Source organism: Lontra canadensis, unplaced genomic scaffold, assembly GCF_010015895.1.
Source record: "Lontra canadensis isolate GAN:19392208 unplaced genomic scaffold, GSC_riverotter_1.0 scaffold25, whole genome shotgun sequence".
NCBI lineage: Eukaryota > Metazoa > Chordata > Mammalia > Carnivora > Mustelidae > Lontra > Lontra canadensis.
Genome location: NW_022631019.1, coordinates 1,218,030 through 1,234,481, shown reverse-complemented (window position 1 = coordinate 1,234,481; position 16,452 = coordinate 1,218,030). Strand labels below are relative to the sequence as shown.

The 16,452-nt window shown below is 67.2% G+C and overlaps 1 protein-coding gene across 2 annotated transcripts; it reads left to right on the top strand.

Moving 5' to 3' along the window:
- The first annotated feature begins 398 nt into the window (after positions 1 to 398).
- On the top strand, positions 399 to 15,176 carry PANK4 (pantothenate kinase 4 (inactive)). Of its 2 annotated transcripts, XM_032863199.1 has the most exons (19): positions 399 to 540; positions 4,333 to 4,415; positions 4,713 to 4,927; positions 5,407 to 5,590; positions 5,806 to 5,898; positions 6,234 to 6,387; positions 6,475 to 6,656; positions 7,211 to 7,292; positions 7,783 to 7,883; positions 9,935 to 10,090; positions 10,745 to 10,857; positions 11,039 to 11,126; positions 11,976 to 12,127; positions 12,952 to 13,007; positions 13,132 to 13,181; positions 13,554 to 13,658; positions 13,977 to 14,077; positions 14,160 to 14,228; positions 14,707 to 15,176. In XM_032863199.1, the coding sequence occupies exons 1-19, from the start codon at positions 417 to 419 to the stop codon at positions 14,918 to 14,920; spliced, it is 2,322 nt and encodes a 773-aa protein (XP_032719090.1). In that variant the 5' UTR covers positions 399 to 416; the 3' UTR covers positions 14,921 to 15,176. The 2 variants fall into 2 exon arrangements, with proteins under 2 accessions (XP_032719090.1, XP_032719089.1); XM_032863198.1 differs by lacking the exons at positions 7,211 to 7,292; positions 7,783 to 7,883 and having other exon boundaries at positions 405 to 540.
- The last annotated feature ends 1,276 nt before the right edge of the window (positions 15,177 to 16,452 follow it).

Sequence of the window (16,452 nt, the reverse complement as noted above, 5' to 3'; positions counted from 1 at the left end):
CCCCCCACACCCCCATTTCCAAGGGGCTCTCGCAGCCCACAATCCTTCGCTCCTAGACAGCCGGGCTGGTGGGTCACACGCGCCTTGATTACAGCGGTGCTCATGGACAGAGGCAGGTCTTTGGAGCCCCGGGGACCTCCTCTGCACTAATTCACAGCACTGGACGTCAGCATCTGGCCAGCTCGCCGAAAGGGCAACAAAGACAACAGTCCAGACGTTTTCTGTTGGGCCAACGGCCTTGGGGACCCTGGCTCAGGCGAGCCCAGTGGCCCTCCAGCCGCGGGGACCATAGGGGCGGGCGGGGAGGGGCAGGCCCGGACGTCTCATTAGCATAATATATGCGCGGAGGGCGTTTAGCAGTCAAATATATGCGCATATATCTCCATAGATGATTAGGTTGGCCGGGCACATTCAAAATGGCGGAGTGTGGAGCGAGCGGCAGCGGGAGCAGCGGGGACAGCCTGGACAAGAGCATCACGCTGCCCCCCGACGAGATCTTCCGCAACCTGGAGAACGCCAAGCGCTTCGCCATTGACATTGGTAGCCGCGGGAGGGCGCCGGGAGCCGGGCAGCGCGCAGCGGGCGTGGGCGCCGGTGGCGGAGCCGGCGGGCCGGGGGCGGTGGCAAGGACGAAGGGCGGGGCGCGGGCCGCCGGCGCGCACAGCCTTTCGGACCTTGTAGTCCGCAGCCCGCCGGCGCCCGCGTTCGCCGTGGCGGCGGGACTACCACTCCCGGCAGGCGCTGCGCGGCCGCAGCGGGGCACGCCGGGCGTCGTAGTCCGGTGCGGAGAGGCGGGCGGCCCGGCAGCCCCTCGGTGGTCCATCTCCGTAGGGTCTGGCGCCGGGCGGGGCCTGTGTGGCAGGCGAGAGGGGCCCGGGGCCCACCGTCTAGGGCCGCGCCGAGGGTGGACGGCGGCCAGGCCTTGGGGCGCGGGAGTCCTCTGCGGGCTGCCCTCCCGGGCCCAGCCCGAGCCCTCCCGCGGCCGCCTCAGCTCCCGGACGGCTGACATTTGGCGGGAGTTTGGAGGACCTGGACGTGGACCTGGGGGCCCTGGCTGGCGGCCTTCATAAGCCTCCCTGTGCCGCGCGGCCCGCGGCGGTGCCCCAGGGCCCCGCCCAGCCTCCGCCCTACCTTCCTGCGCCGGCCAGCCCCAGACCCTTACCCCGCCCTGGCGCCCCACACCTCCCAGCCGCCCCTGTCACAGCCGACACGAAGTTGTTTCAGGTCACCGGCTGTAAGCGGCCAGGTGGGCATGGCTCCTGGGTAGCGTGGCGCTCGGCGGCCCCGCCCGGGTCCACCCAGGGATGGAAGGCTGTGTCCTGCTGCGGAGGACACCCAGAGTAGGCCAGGGCGGGCCCAGGCTCAGATCCCTGCGGCGGCCTCAGCTGGCTTGTGCCTGCCAGCAGCCAAGAGTGGGCGCTTGCCCGCGGTCCCAGCCACTGGTCACACGCCGACCTGTGGGAGCTGGGCAAGTGTGCTCCTCTCCTGGAGGGAGCTGGGGCGTCCTGGCAGCCCTGGGCGGCCCTTTGGAGCCGTGTGCATGGGATGCTTTTGCCACCCCCTGCTCCCAAGAGTTGCTCTGCTGTCTGGGACTTGGGTGGGGGAGGGCGTCTTCCAGGAGGTGGGAGCTGTGGGGAGGTGGGGCTGGATCCCCTGTTCTCAGCCTGCAGACTGCCGGGGTGGTGAGCGGCGCTGCTGTGGGGCCCTGACCTGGTGGCAGGTGTGCAAACGAGCCCATGTGGAGCCCGGCACAGGAGGAGCGTGGGACCTGATGAAACGTCGTGCCCGGGTGCATGTTGGGCTGGCTAGGGGAAGCTTAGAGGCCCGGCTTGGGGGGTCCTCCACAGCCAGGCTTCCCAGGAGGCCCCTCAGGGCCCTGCTCTGTGTGTCTTCGGAGACCCGCCCGTGCCTCCAGGTGACCAGGCCGTCGGGTGTGAGCCCTCGGGCACCCACCCGGTTTTCCGGCACATACGCTGGGGTGCTGCTGCTTGGGAGCGAGTCGGCACTTAGCGTTTCTGAGGTGCAGCCAGAATTGGATGGCCGCAGGGTTGACCTTTGATCTTCTGTGTGGCCCCCAGGGGCAGCTTGTAGCCATAGGACTCGGGCAGTCCAGGAAGGTGTCCTCTGGCGCCAGCCCAGGCGGGGCTCCTGGGCAGAGGACACTCGGGATATTTTTAGTGTCTGTGTTCATTTCCCCTCTTGGGAGATTCCCTGGGTCTGGGTCCCGTGTCTGTGTTTCTCTAAAGGACACAGTCATTGTTCCAAAGGACAGACCTCGAGTGCATCCCCAGGGCTGGTAGGAGGTCACCGCTCAGGTGTGGGTCCTCAGCCCTGAGTACACCAGTCACCGTGCGCGTCTACAGTCTGCTTTAAAAACAGGCTTCTCCCGCTTCCCCTGGCCTCTCCCAGGCCTCTTGGTCCAGCAGAGCTCGGCGGCTCTGTGTTCTCGGCCGGCCTTTCTCTCTCTCGGACACTCGTGTCAGCCAAGTGGATTCCTCACTTGGAAAGCACTGGGGACATTTTGTCAACACAGATTGGGGTGTCCCGCGCCCCTTGTTGCCCAAAATAGAAGGACAGGCCAAGAAGGCAGAGGAGGGGACGGCCCTGAGTCAGGCCCCATAGGTCTGGGTGAGTGCGGGGGTCTTGGCTCGGGGGCTGGAGAAGGGACACAGGGAGGCTGCGCTCACGGTCCGGTGCTCCTGGCCCTGGACTGGGGAGGCTGCAGTGCCCGCCAGTGAGCACAGGGCTGCATGCACTGCCCCTCTTAGGCTTGACGTGCCACGACCTGTGGCTGGGAGCTGGGTTGGCGCTCACTAAATCCAGGGCATCCGAGCTCTCCGGCTCTGCCTGCCCCTGCCCCTGTTCTGCTCCATGAGCTCAGTCCAACCAGGCTGACGGCCCTGCTCCACACGTTCACGCTCACCTCACAGACCCCTGACTCTTCCCTCCCCAGGGGGTGTGGAGACACGTGTCCGGGCTGCTGGGCATTGCCCCATGGGGGGCGCGTGGCGTGGGGCACACAGACCTGACTTCCCTCCCCCCAAACCCCAGCACTCATGTTTGCTTGGATTTAAAGCGCATCCAGAGAACACACAGCCTGAAACTGGGTTTCCGCAGCAGGTGAGGGGGGCTCGCGTAGGGTCGCTTTTTGGAAAGTCTCTCAAAGTGTATCTTCATCCCTTTGCGTTGCTGGCCTTTTTAGGAAACCGTTAATTCAGAGTGGAGGACGCTCTGGCCAGGCGGGGATTGGGGGCAGGGAGGACGGATAAGGAGGCTTAAGACCAAGTTCTCCCGCTAAAGCTCACGGCCTAGGGATGAGGGTAAGCCTGTGCCTGTGCCGGGGTGGCCTGAACAGGGCCCGCCAAGGGCAGGTCACCGCCATCCCCGCAGGCCCGTCCACACTGTGGCAGGCTCCGAGCGCGCGCTCTTGACTGGGTTTCCTGTCCCTGGACCAGCTTAGCCCTCAGATGCTTCCCGCCTTGCGTGTTTCTTGTATGTTCCCTCGGGATCGTGTCACAAAGCACCGGTCAGAGATGAGCCTCAGCCTCCGCCTCACATAGGGCTCGGCCTCACCTGGGCCAGCCCAGGGAACCGGGCAGGTTTCAAAGCGGCTCTCGGCCCCGAGCCTCCCGCCCCTCCTCCTCCTCGTCATCACCGGCTGTCGTGCACGGATCCGCTGGCCGCCTCACTCCACACACTCGGAAGTGACCGCCCAGGACGGCTTTTTAAGTGGCCCTGAAACGTGTTTCAGGCGAATAAAGCCTCTTCTGCTTCCCGATGCTGGGCTCCTCAGGGTGTTCACAAGGCTGGCTGGGAGGAGGAGACGCTGCTGCCCCCCGTGTGGCCTCTGGCCCAGAGCCGTGAGAGGGTGCGCTGGTGAAAGCAGCCCCCTCCTCTGCCCGTCCGCTCTGGGGAAATACTTCTTTTATTGCTTCCCCGTGCCATCACGGCCGGCTGGATGCCGGTCAGTGAAAGCTGTGTACTCGCCAGCCTCCTCTGTCGGGTCATTTTCACGATCAGAGTCTGAAATGGAATTTTTCTGAACCACTCATGATCGCTGAGGCTTCCCGGAGACAGGACGCTTTCCTTCCCCCCCAGGACTGGATGCGGAGGGGAGGTGGACAGGCTCAGGCCTGGTGTGGTCTCAAAGACAGCGGAGTGCCTGGGTCTCCCAGTCGATGCCCTTCCTCTGCCAGGGGCCCTGCAGAGTTTTGGGCTCAAGTTACACCAAGTGCCTCACGCACAGGACAGTGTGGCAGAGACCGTGCGCGGAAGAGCCTCGGGCCCTCCCGTCCGGCTCCTGACTTTGCCCGTCTGTGTCTCCCCTGCCAGGGGGCTCGCTGACCAAGCTGGCCTACTACTCCACCGTGCAGCACAAAGTGGCCAGAGTGCGGTCCTTCGACTACTCGGGCAAGGTGAGCCGCCTGGCGGGCTGGGTGGGCAGGCGACGCGGTGCCCCCGCCACGCGGTGCTCTCGTGCTCTCCTGGCCCCCGGCCCCCACCGCTCACCCCATCGGCTTAGCTTCCTGAAAATCCCTCCCTGCTCCCTCGCTCGGCCCCCCTTCCGCCAGGGACCCCCGCAGGGCACCTGCTCCCTCCCCGCCCTCCCACCTGAACTCCCCGGGGAGCTGTGCCTTTCAGGGCCCTCATGTCCACGTCCTTCCCTCCCCGAGGGCGGCACGCGCACCCAGACCCCTGCCCTCTACCCGCAGGACGCAGAGCAGGACCACGAGCCGCCCTACGAGGTCTCTGTGCAGGAGGAAGTCACCGCCCGGCTGCATTTCGTCAAGTTCGAGAACACCTACATCGAAGCCTGCCTGGACTTCATCAAAGACCACCTCGTCAGCACAGAGACCAAGGTCATCCAGGCCACCGGGGGCGGGGCCTACAGGTTCAAGGACCTCATCGAAGAAAAGCTGCAGCTGAGGTTGGTGGGGCCGCAGGGCCTGGGGGAGCGCAGGGGCCGCTGGCCTTGGGTCTCGGGTCGGGCTCTGAAGGGGCTAGGGTGTGAGCTGGGCTGGCATCAGGCTTCTGGTGGCTGAAGCCTAGGACGGCCTGGCGGCTGAGGAGAGAAGGGGGCCCTGCTCCTGCCTGCTCCTGCGCTCCCCGTCCTGCCGGCGCAGAGGTCCCTGACGTCTTTGCCACGTGGGGAGTGAGGCTGGGGCCACGCACGCAGCAGAGTTCCGGGTCTTCGGGTGCGTGCGGCTGGCCCGTCCGAAGCCATTTGCAGGGCAGAGGGGAAGGGGCCGGTCTGAGTTGTGCCCGGTGCGCCTGGGAGCCACGCGTCCCTCGCAAGTGGGCGGCTGAGCGCGGCCGGGAGGGAGCCCCGGAGGGAGGGAGCCCGGGGCCGGCCCCGCCCGAGCGCACCGCAGAGGCGCTACAGCGTCCAGGCTCTGTCCCTTGCAGAGTGGACAAGGAGGACGTGATGACATGCTTGATAAAAGGCTGCAACTTCGTGCTGAAGAACATCCCCCATGAGGCCTTTGTGTATCAGAAAGATTCCGACCCCGAGTTCCGATTCCAGACCAATCATCCCAACATCTTCCCGTATCTGCTGGTCAACATCGGTTCTGGAGTCTCCATCGTGAAGGTGACGCACGCTGGGGGGTCACGCTTGGGGCGGCCGGGCAGGGTCGCCGTCTGCCGGGGCCGGCCGGGTGCAGCTGCGGGGCCAGCGTGGGCTGCCGGGGGCGCGGCCCTCAGGAACGGAGTTGCCCGTGTCCGGGCCGCCCCGAGCCCGCGCGCCCCGTGAGCCGCCGGGTGGGGCCGGGCCCCGCTGACCGGCCTGCTGCGCTGCGCGTGCAGGTGGAGGCCGAGGACAGATTCGCGTGGGTCGGCGGCAGCTCCATCGGGGGCGGCACCTTCTGGGGACTTGGGGCTCTGCTCACCAAAACGAAGGTACTGCAGGGGCCAGAGGGAGGCGCCGCGGGCTCTGCTCCGGGTCCTGGTCCCGGACCATCTCAGGAGGGGTGGCAGCTCCGAGCCGGCGGCTGGGGGACCGGCCAGGGACCCGGTCCTCGCCCTGGCCGTGGTTCCCGGTCGCTGCAGGATGGCCCTCCGCGCTGCCCGGGTCGCCCGGGCCAGTGGGCGGCCGGCGGGGCCCGGACCGCCTCTCCGACGCTCGGCTTGAGCCCTCCCCGGACTCAGGAGGGCCTCCTGGCCGGCCGCGTGCCGCCCCGCGGGCTGTGGCAACGCGGCAGTCCCGCAGCCCCCCTTCTGCCCCGTCCCCGCAGAAGTTCGACGAGCTGCTGCACTTGGCCTCCAAGGGCCAGCACAGGAACGTGGACATGCTGGTGCAGGACATCTACGGCGGGGCCCACCGGACCCTGGGGCTGGGAGGCAGCCTCATCGCCAGCAGCTTCGGGAAGTCAGCCATGGCCGACAGAGGTACCCGCTCCCTGCGACGCCCTCTGCGTGCCGCCGGCCCCTCGCGGCCTGGCCCCGCCCAGCAGCGCCCGCCTGTGCCCCCCCCAGAGTTCTCCAAGGAGGACATGGCCAAGAGCCTGCTGCACATGATCAGCAACGACATCGGGCAGCTCGCCTGCCTCCACGCCAGGCTGCACGCCCTCGACAGGGTGTATTTTGGCGGCTTCTTCATCCGCGGCCACCCCGTCACCATGCGCACCATCACCTACAGCATCAACTTCTTCTCCAAGGTGACCCCCGCGGGCCCCTGGAGCTGCCGCCCCTCCCGCCCTCCCCGATGCTCACTAGCTCGCCCTCCCGCCCTCCCCGATGCTCTGGCGCCAGCCCTCCGTGTCCTCAGAACCTGTCGACCAAAGGGCGGGGGGCCCAGGGCAGGCTTTTCCCGGGCCCCTGCCTCTTTGCCCTGGCGGGCTCCAGCGCCGGGCACCGTGGCCGTCTCAGAGTTGGTCGCGGCGGCAGCGGTGGGCACGCGGGTGCCGTCTCCCCCGTGAACAAGCTGAGCTCGGAGACGTCCTTCATTCCCCGGGACCCTGTGGGCTGGGCCTGCGAGCGGGGTGCCTGGGTGGGTGTTCATTTTGGGGAAGAAGCTGGTCACTCTCTGATTTCTCCAAATGCCAAGCTTTTAACTTCGGCCTGAAAGTGGTTTCGTGGACGAGTGCGTCGCGGACTTTTCGGGAAGCCTCTGCCCCATAGGGAGGCGGACAGCGGGCGGCGGGTCGGTTCAGAGCTGCCCACACTCCCCCTGCGGCGGTGAGGCAGCTCAGGCGGGGTCTTGCTGTGGCAGGGGGCGGTCCAGGCGCTGTTCCTGAGACACGAGGGCTACCTGGGAGCCATCGGAGCGTTTCTTAAAGGAGCAGAACAAGACAGTGAGTCCGGCGGCCGCGGTGACGTCGCGTCCCGGCCGCGCAGGGCACGTGGGGAGCAGGAAGCGGTGGAGGCTGTGCAAGCGGGTCCCTCTCCCCGGGAGGTGCCGGACCACTGCCTTCGCTCTCCCTCTGGAGTCCAGCACCCACGTGGCGGTCTCGCTGGGCCGGGCGGGGGCAGGGGCTGGCCCTCAGCAGCAGCCCTTCCTCCTTCCGAGGGGTCGTCTGTGCGCGACGAGGCGAGGAACGTGCCTTGGCGGCCGGCCCCTTGAAGTCCACTTGTAGGGTGTGATGGGGAGGGCGGGCAGGCTGCTTTAAGACGCTTGCAAAGGTCCAAGTAATCATACAAGGGTTCGTACTAGCGAGAGAGACCACGGTGCCACAGCCCCAGGCTCCCTTGGTATTGTGGGGATCTTCTGTGGCGGTCAGGCCGTGCTGGGGTGTGGGTGCAGAGTGGTACCCCTGGGGTGACCCCTGGTTTTCTCCTGTCCAGACCCTAACCAGTACAGCTGGGGAGAGAACTACGCAGGCAGCTCCGGGCTGATGAGCTCGTCCCCAGAGCTCTGCCCGACACAGAGGGCCAGGAGCGGCACCGTAAGTGCGGGGTCCTTGGTGGGGTCAGGTTCCGAGACCCCCTGTCCTGGGGCAGACTGGCCACTGACCGACCATGGACATCAGGACGATAAGAACAGGGGTGCTGGCTTCCTTCCTCAGGCCCCAGCATTTCTGTGTTTTCCAAAAGTTCCGCGGGAGCCCCAAGACCGTGCAGTCCAGGCCCCTGTTTGCAGGGAGAATACAGTGTGTGCTTCCGCGGGACCGTGGAGCCACTGACAGCAGAACTGGGGTCGGCACCAACCCGGGCCCCTCCCCTAAGACCACATTCTGTCCCTGATGGTTTCAAACCGGACGGAGGCACAGAGTCTCTTGCCCTGGGAAGTTTCCTACCCATTGCTCGACCCCCAGCTGGGGAGACACCTGTGTGACTGGGCAGGGGCTTCTCCGTCCTGCTGAGTGGGCACAGAGGGTCTCCCACCAGGACCAGTGTCAGCCGGACACAGGACGCTGCCACCGTGGCCCATACTGGGGAACTCACAGGCTTACTGAGGACGTCCCCCCAACTGGCATGTCACTCTTGTAAGTCTCTGAGCACTTGGCAGAGCACGGGCACCGGGCTGGAGAACCAGCTGGACGAGTCCAGGCGGCCAGTCTGGGCACACGGGTCCGATTGCCTCCTTCAGGACCAGCCTGCTGGCTTTTCGGATGCAAAGCTGGTTTTCAGTTGTAGACGCAGGTTCTCTCACAAGTCGGCGTAAGCACCGCAAGAACACGGGGTCTGATCATGACTTCCTACGAGAACCCCGCCCAGGACCCCGCGCGCCGGGCCCGGCCGTGCAAGTAGGTGGCACGTGCAGGGTCTCCGCATCTTTGATCCCCACTTCTGATCTGTGGAGGCGCGACGTGGATTCCTGCCTCAGGGATCGCAAAGCCGAACGGATACGCGAGCGAGGAGGGCGAGTGTCGGAACTGGCGTGTGTGCCGGCTTGCTCTGCGCCGCACGCGCCCGTCCTGCTGGGTCTCTGGGCGTCAGAGGCTCCCACCACGCACGGGCGTGCAGAGCCTACATAAGGCAAAGCTGAGGTTTGAACTGCTTGTCGGCCGGGCGGGGTGCCCCTGAACACCGGGCCAGGCCCCAGAGATGGGCGACCGTCCACTTTCTTTCATCGCGTGGAAATGCACCAGCCGTTTCCTGGCTGAGCGCCCGGTCATTTGGGCACCCTGAGAGCCAGGGTGTCCCCAGGTGCAGGCACCACAGCCCAGAGCATGCCTGCCTTTTGCCCTCCCAGCTTGCCGGTCGGGCCACCGGCAGACAAGAGCTGAGTCAGGTGCACGGCCACAAGCAGGAAGAGGGCTGCCAGGCTCGTGCCCAGTGAGGTGCGAGCACATCTCCGGGGACCAGGGCTAGTGTGACAGCAGCCTCGTCTGAACAACAGAAAACTTGAAAGCACCCGGTGGCCGAGGGACGGCTCCTGCTGAAATGACCGGAGCATGTGCTTTTGGCTGGTGGTCCCAGGTAGCACGTCGGGCGGGAAGGGGTCCTGCCCCTCGGCGTAGCCAGGGAGTTGCTTCCGGACGGCAAGTGTGGTGGGCACCCATGCTGTGGAGAGAAAGGAGCCAATGTGGGAGCCTGGACTGCCTGCCCCACGGGGTCCCCGTGGCCTTGCTGTGGGCACGGTACCACGGGAGTCACGGAACGAGGGCCGACTAGGCAGAGAGGGGACCACGCCCGTGGGAGCTGGAGCAGCAGAGACGGGGCCAGAAGTGCAGCCCGCACGTGTGGGGAGAGCAGCACAGGCTGGTGCAGGCGTCCCCGGCCACGGGGCCACCCCATGGCAGGAGCACCAGCAGAGTCACTGGGAGGGAGGTGGCCTCTGTGGGGTTGGGCGGACTCAGGATCTGGGGAGCCTGGTTCTGGGCACCGAGGCCGGGAAGGGCTGCAAGGTGGGCGGGCGGGGCCCGGGAAGAAGGGGCCTGTCCACCCCGTCCTTGTCCGCTCCCCACAAGGAGCTGCTTCTCAGACTGGCACGAGGGGTCTCGGTCTTCCAGAACCGCCCGGCTGACGCACATGTCGCCTCTCGCCCTCCCAGTTTGACTTGCTGGAGATGGACCGGCTGGAGCGGCCGCTGGTCAACCTGCCCCTCCTTCTGGACCCTTCTTCCTACGTGCCTGACACGGTCGACCTGACGGACGACGCGCCAGCCCGCAAGTACTGGCTCACCTGCTTCGAGGAGGCCCTGGATGGGGTGAGGGCTTGGGGCGGGCCGGGAGCCCCCGGGGACGAGAGACGGGCGTCTCTGGACACTGTGGGGCTCCCGAGGAGCAAGCGACAGTTGTGGGGGGGTTGCTCAGTGGCCGTGGGGTCTGTGTCGGACTTTGAGGGTTGATTCCTGTTCCTTGGGTGTAAGTGCGACCCCAAGGGCTTCGTGGGTCCACACCTGGGACTGTGCCAGGTCGCCGCGCTGGTCATGTGTTTGGGCGGAGGCACGCGGTTGACGTGGGGTTGGGGGCCACGGCGGTGCGACTCCAGGCCCCGGTGGGTTGCTTCTCGGGCCTTCCAGGCCCCTGCAAACGTGTGTCTCTCTTCAGTCCTCGTAGACCTCCAGGCTCTGTCCTCTGAGTGAGGGGCCTCCAGGCCGGGACCTCGCCATGGTCTCCGAGGATGGTCCCAGGCCACCTGTCCCCCTCTCCCCCCCGCCCCCGGTGCCACAGGAGCTCGTCCTGGCCAATGTGGCTCTGAGCCCCGGGTGGGGGCCGGCAGTGACCCCATTCCCACCCCACAGGGGAGAGCCCGGGACCCCGATCGCCAGCGGCCGTGGGCCTGTGTGTGTGGACATGCTCAGACCACGGCCCTGGCTGCGCGGAGGCCGGGGCCTTGCTAAGCGGCCTGTGCCCGGCAGGTGGTGAAGCGTGCCGTGGCCAGCCAGCCAGGCTCAGCGGACGCGGCCGAGAGGGCCGAGAAGTTCCGGCAAAAGTACTGGGGCAAACTGCAGACGCTGCGGCATCAGCCGTTGTGAGTGTCCGCGCTGGGCTCCCAATAGCCGCCCTGGGCGCTGTGTGCCTCTGCCTGGCCTCCCCGCGCACCTGCTCCGTGGCCACTCTGCCGCGAGGACACCCTCCAGGGGCCGGGGGGGCGGGGGGGCGTGTGCTTGGCGGTCGACCCCCTGAGCTGCCTTCTTCCGCCTCTTCCCCAGCGCCTACGGGACCCTAACCGTGCGCAGCCTTTTGGACACGAGGGAGCACTGTTTGAACGAGTTCAACTTCCCAGACCCCTACTCCAAAGTGAGTGCCGCCTCCTTGCGCGGGGTTGGTGCCTGTGAGGGGGGCGCAGGGGGCAGGGGGCTGGGGCACGGCCTGGCCTGCCTGGTGCGAGCGCGGGTGGTCTCTCAGTGGGCGGTACCTGTCTCTGGCCTGGTGGGGTCGGCGTCCGGCCTTAGGGTTGGCGTTTGTGGACACCAGTCCTGCTCTCACAGGTGACAAGCCCCCCGAGCCCACCAGCCGGCCGAGAGGTACCACCCTCCTCCTCGGACTGTTGTGCCCAGGAGGCCGTGTGCCCGGGGATGGCGGCCAGGGCTCCGAGCCAGTGCCGCATACCCTGCCTCCTGCCTCCCCTGCCCTCAGACAGAGTGTCTGGGGATAGGGCGTGGGGCGCCTGCGAGGGTCTGATTCTCCCACCGTGGCCCATCTCTGCCCTGCCTGGGGCCACAGCACAAGCTCCCCGCGGCCGTGCCTGAGTGTGCCCCGCGGCCGTGTCTGAGTGTGCGCCCGCGGCCGTGTCTGAGTGTGCCCCGCGGCCGTGAGTGTGTGCGCGCCCGCGGCCGTCTCTGCTTGGGGTCCCCGCGGCCGTGTCTGCGTGTCCCCGCGGCCGTGTCTGCGTGTGCCCCGCGGCCGTGTCTGCGTGTCCCCGCGGCCGTGTCTGAGTGTCCCCGCGGCCGCGCTATTGTCCGTCAGTCGGTGTCAGCATCCGGGTTTGCTGGAGCGCCTGTGACAGCGTGCTGGGCGTCCATCCCCTCAGGGCGGCCTCGTGGGGACGTGCGCAGCAGGGCGCCCTGCCTCTGCCTGCTCCGCCGAGGGCCTAAGGGAGGCAGGGCCGGGCCTTCACGCCGACCAGCGACTCGCCTCTCCCCGCAGGTCAAGCAGAAGGAAAATGGAGTCGCGCTAAAGTGTTTCCCGAGGGTGATCCGCTGTCTGGACGCCTTGGGCTGGGAGGAGAGGCAGCTGGCCCTGGTGAAGGGGTTGCTGGCGGGGAACGTCTTCGACTGGGGAGCGAAAGCCGTCTCTGAGTAGGTGCCGCTGCCTTCATGGCCCCTCCACGCTTCAGCCCTGCCCCTGCCTGCTCACTCCGTCTCGGGCTCAGGGCCGCGGCCCGTCCTGTCCCCCTCGGCCATATGCACTGCCCCAGCTCAGTCCCCGAGGAGGTGGCAATGGGGGGATGGGGTCCCGGTGCCCTGGCCCCAGGAGTGGGTGGCTTCTCTCCTTCCTGGCTGCCCCGAGCCTGTTCAGAGCAGGCACGTGGAGGGCTGGGCTGTGGGTTTGGGGCATGATGTTTTCAGACGCAGAAACCCAGATCTGGGCTTTGCATGTTACGGTGGGAATCAAACCATACTTAACTGTTGAAACTGGGAGATGGAGGTGCTTTTCGAAGGAGCTCGCAGACGCGGGTGGGAGCAGGTGGCCCAGGGGCCCTGAGGGCGTGGCACCCCCAGCCCAGCCCTGAGCCTCTCCCCCTTGCTGGATGCTTGTCTTCTGCCTGGTGTCCTGTCCTTGCCCTCGCTGGGTCTATGTTGAGAAGAGCCCTCGTGCCTTCTTTACCCTTGTCACTGGCTGTCCCTTTGAGTGGCATGTTGGGGCGTGTGCCAGGCGAGGCTGAGGCTGACCCAGCGCCTTGCCGGAAGCTGCCACACACTCGGGATTCTCACCCCTCACTCCGCCCCCAGCTCCCCACCAAGCCCCGTGTCCTGGAGTGGGCTCATCCAGACCGCCACGGCTCCGGGGCCTGTGAGGCTTGCGCACTCCGGATCCTAGCGGGCTCAGCCCGTGTGGGCTCCACAGTGAATGGCGGAAGCTGAGGTTGGGGTTTTTGTGACTTGTTTTCTCCCCCGTGCAGCGTTCTCGAATCTGACCCCCAGTTCGGCTTCGAGGAGGCGAAGATGAAGCTGCAAGGTAGGGGGCTCCCGTCCTGCGCTGGGACTTTGCCCTGCAGGGGAGGGAAGTCGCGAGGGCACAGCTGCGGGAGGGGAGCGGGCCTGCCGGGGCTGGGGCGGCTGATTGGCTCCGTGTCCCACAGAGCGGCCGTGGCTCGTGGACTCCTACAGCAAGTGGCTTCAGAGGCTGAAGGTACACACCACCGCCCCCGCCTGTGCCCCAGGGCCAGGCCGTGTTCTCGAGGCCCCAGGGGAGGGGGGTGGGCACAGGAGGTGGCACGGGGCCACTCCAGGGCGGTGCACCGAGGGCCCCCCGGAGCCGCGGCCCCGCTTCCCCAGCCACTGCCCCCTGCAGGCTCTGCTGGTTAGGTCGGTGGCCGCGGCTCAGAGGTCGTTGGGGACACAGTTCTGGAGGAGCCGCAGGCGCGTCCCGCCCCCCCGCACCCCAGCGCCTGCGGGAGCCAGCAGCCCTCGGCCTCGGCCCGCGGGGAACGTGGAGTACGGAGGTGTCTGCAACGCTTGGACGCGCCTGTTCCCAACTGAACGTCCTGGTTTTGTCTTACAGGGGCCCCCTCACAAATGTGCCTTAATTTTCGCAGATAACAGTGGAATAGACGTCATTTTGGGAGTCTTCCCCTTTGTCAGGGAGCTTCTCTCTAGAGGGACGGAGGTGAGCGTCCAGGCCGCGGCGGGACCCCTGCCCTGGGCCCTCCACTCGCAGTGGGGTTGGCGCCGTCGTGGCCTCTGTGGGGCAGGTAGGTTCGGGTGAGGCTCCTCGCACCACGGACCTTGGGTCAGCCCGACCACAGTGTTCTGGGGCCGTCTTCGTCCCGACCCAGGAGCCGGCCCTCCTGGAGGCCAGCGAGCAGTGAGAGGTCGTTGGGGTCGCGCCGCTCAGCCGGCAGCCCCGGTGGGTGGGCAGACAAGCGCTGGCTCGGCGCCGGGCGGCGGCTGAGGTCCCTACAGAGCTCGGGGCATCCCGCCGCAGGTCATCCTGGCGTGCAACTCGGGACCTGCCTTGAACGACGTCACCTACTGCGAGTCCCTCATCGTGGCCGAGCGCATCGCGGCCATGGACCCCGTCGTCCAGTAAGTAGCCAGGAGCCCGGGGTCTGCGTGGAGAGGTGGGGGCCCAGCGGGAGGGGTGCTGACCAGTCCCTGTGCTCTGCAGCTCGGCGCTCAGGGAGGAGAGGCTGCTGCTGACACAGACGGGCTCCAGCTCCCCGTGTCTGGACCTCAGGTACCCCGAGGCACCTCTGTACCCATCCCTGGCCTCCCTGTGTGCCGCAGAAGGCAGCAGCCCCAGTGGGGCCCCGGGCGGATGGGCTCAGGACCCCTGGCTGCACCGTGGGTCGGGTGGGCCCCGTCTGGCGAGAGAGGCAGACGCCCCCGAGGCCCCTTGGCGCTGATGACCGGGTCGCTGCACTGGTGTTTCAGGCCCTGGGGATCCTAGAGCAGGAGAACCGGGCACCAGGAGCCGGCTGGGGCCAGAACAATTCTCAGGGCCGACCTCCTCCCTTTCCGGGGCTGCTGTCAACCAGGAAAGGGGATTTCATCACGGCGAGAAGCGGCGTTAGGGCCAGGGGGTGGGGGCTCCCCAGGCATCCCTGCCAGTCACTGCCCTTCAGGGACACAGGGCATGGCGTCTCCCTGGGGACAGCTCAGTGCAGGGGTAAGGCACCGCCATCCCCCCCTCACAGCCCCTTCCCTCCCCGCAGCCGCCTGGACAAGGGACTTGCCGTGCTGGTCCGGGAGCGAGGCGCGGACCTGGTGGTGATAGAGGGCATGGGCCGCGCCGTCCACACCAACTACCACGCGGCCCTGCGCTGTGAGAGCCTCAAGCTGGCCGTCATCAAGAACTCCTGGCTGGCCGAGCGGCTGGGCGGCCGGCTCTTCAGCGTCATCTTCAAGTACGAGGTCCCAGCCGAGTGAGGCGCCAGCCCCGCTGGGCAGCTCTGCTCGGCGCTTGTCAGGGACGTGCTCCGACCGCAGCAGGGAAACCGAGTTCAAGCAGAGCGTTCGTGTCGCGCACCTGGGACAGGAGCCGGGGCCAGGCGTGCCCCGGCGCGAGCGTGTGCCGTCGGGTCTCTGTGATGCTGCCACGTTCGTGCTGGGAGACGCGACTTTTGTCCAGTGAGACATGCGTATTGGAATATATTTAACTGTGAAATAATCTTTTATACACACACGTGTACAGATGTAAATCCACGCTCACGTCTCCGGCAGGCCAGCGGGCGCTCAGGGCGCCCAGATAGAGCCCACGGTGACGTCCGGCCGCGCCAGGTGCTCTCAGACAGTGGCCCCACGAGCCTCTCCCTGGGTGGCCGCGAGCGGGGTCTTCCCTCCGCTTACTGCTGGAGCCCCTGATCGTATGTGGGCTGTGGGCCGCGGCCGTCCCCGTGACTCCCCATGTCCTTGCCAGCCCTGTCACCAGCACGTCTTGTCAGGGAAGGCCATCCTATGTGTCCGCAGCCCCACTGCACCCAAGATGGATCGGGGGGCCGGGCCAGGCTGGGCCACGCTCCTGACTGGAGGCAGCAGCCGCAGGAGGGTCTTCAAGGGCTCTCGGGCTTGGGGCCACACACACTCCTGCTCGGACCCGACCCCGTCACGGGGCCGTACGCCCAAGCCCAGAGCCCTGTCCCCGGCCCTTGGAGGGCTGCACGCTGCCCTTTCCCGCAGGGTGTGGGCCTGAGCCACAGCCGCCGCTGCAGGACTGCCGCCCACGTGCACGTGGATGGGGCTCGGCTGAGTCACCTGGGAGCCAGCCTCAGGAGGCGGCCAGCCCCATCCTTGATGCTGCAGCTCCCGCCAGGGGCTGTGGCCACTCCTGCACCTTCCTTCTAGGCCCCCGGTGAGCCACGCATGCATCAACCCTAGCCCCACGGGTTTGTGGCTGCTTGGGCCAAGCCAGGTCTCTGCCCCCAGTGGCAGCCATTCTCAGGGCCCCTAGGCCAGGTTGGCCCAGCAGGGGTTCCCCATGAACCCCCGCCACCCACAAGGGTCCCCCTCCCTCAGCCCCATCACAGTCTGACCTGCATCTCCCCAGCCGACACCCCTGCAGAGCTCAGCAGACTGTGGCCCCCTTTGTGTGGCTTCCCTGGCCCCTTGGCCCGGTGACCCTCTGCCCCCTGCTTCCTGGTGCAGGGAGAGCCCAGCATGGATGCCCAGGAGGCCCCAAAAAGTCTGGCCAGAGCCTGGCTCAGCCCAATATCCAGACGCCCCACAGGTCCTCCCACCTGCCCAGCTTTGCCGTCAGGGGCTGCGGTGCCCCCGCCCTGGTGTCAGCTGGGCAGAGCCGCTCAGGCAAGACCCGCCCTGCTGCCAGCACCCTCTGGGACAGACCCAAGCTCCCCAGGTGTGATGGCAGGTGGCTCCCAACTAGGGCCGGATGGGAATTGGCCCTGCTTCTCAGCTCCAGGAGCCCCAGCAGCCAGCCTGGCCCAGAAGCCCCTGGCTGATGC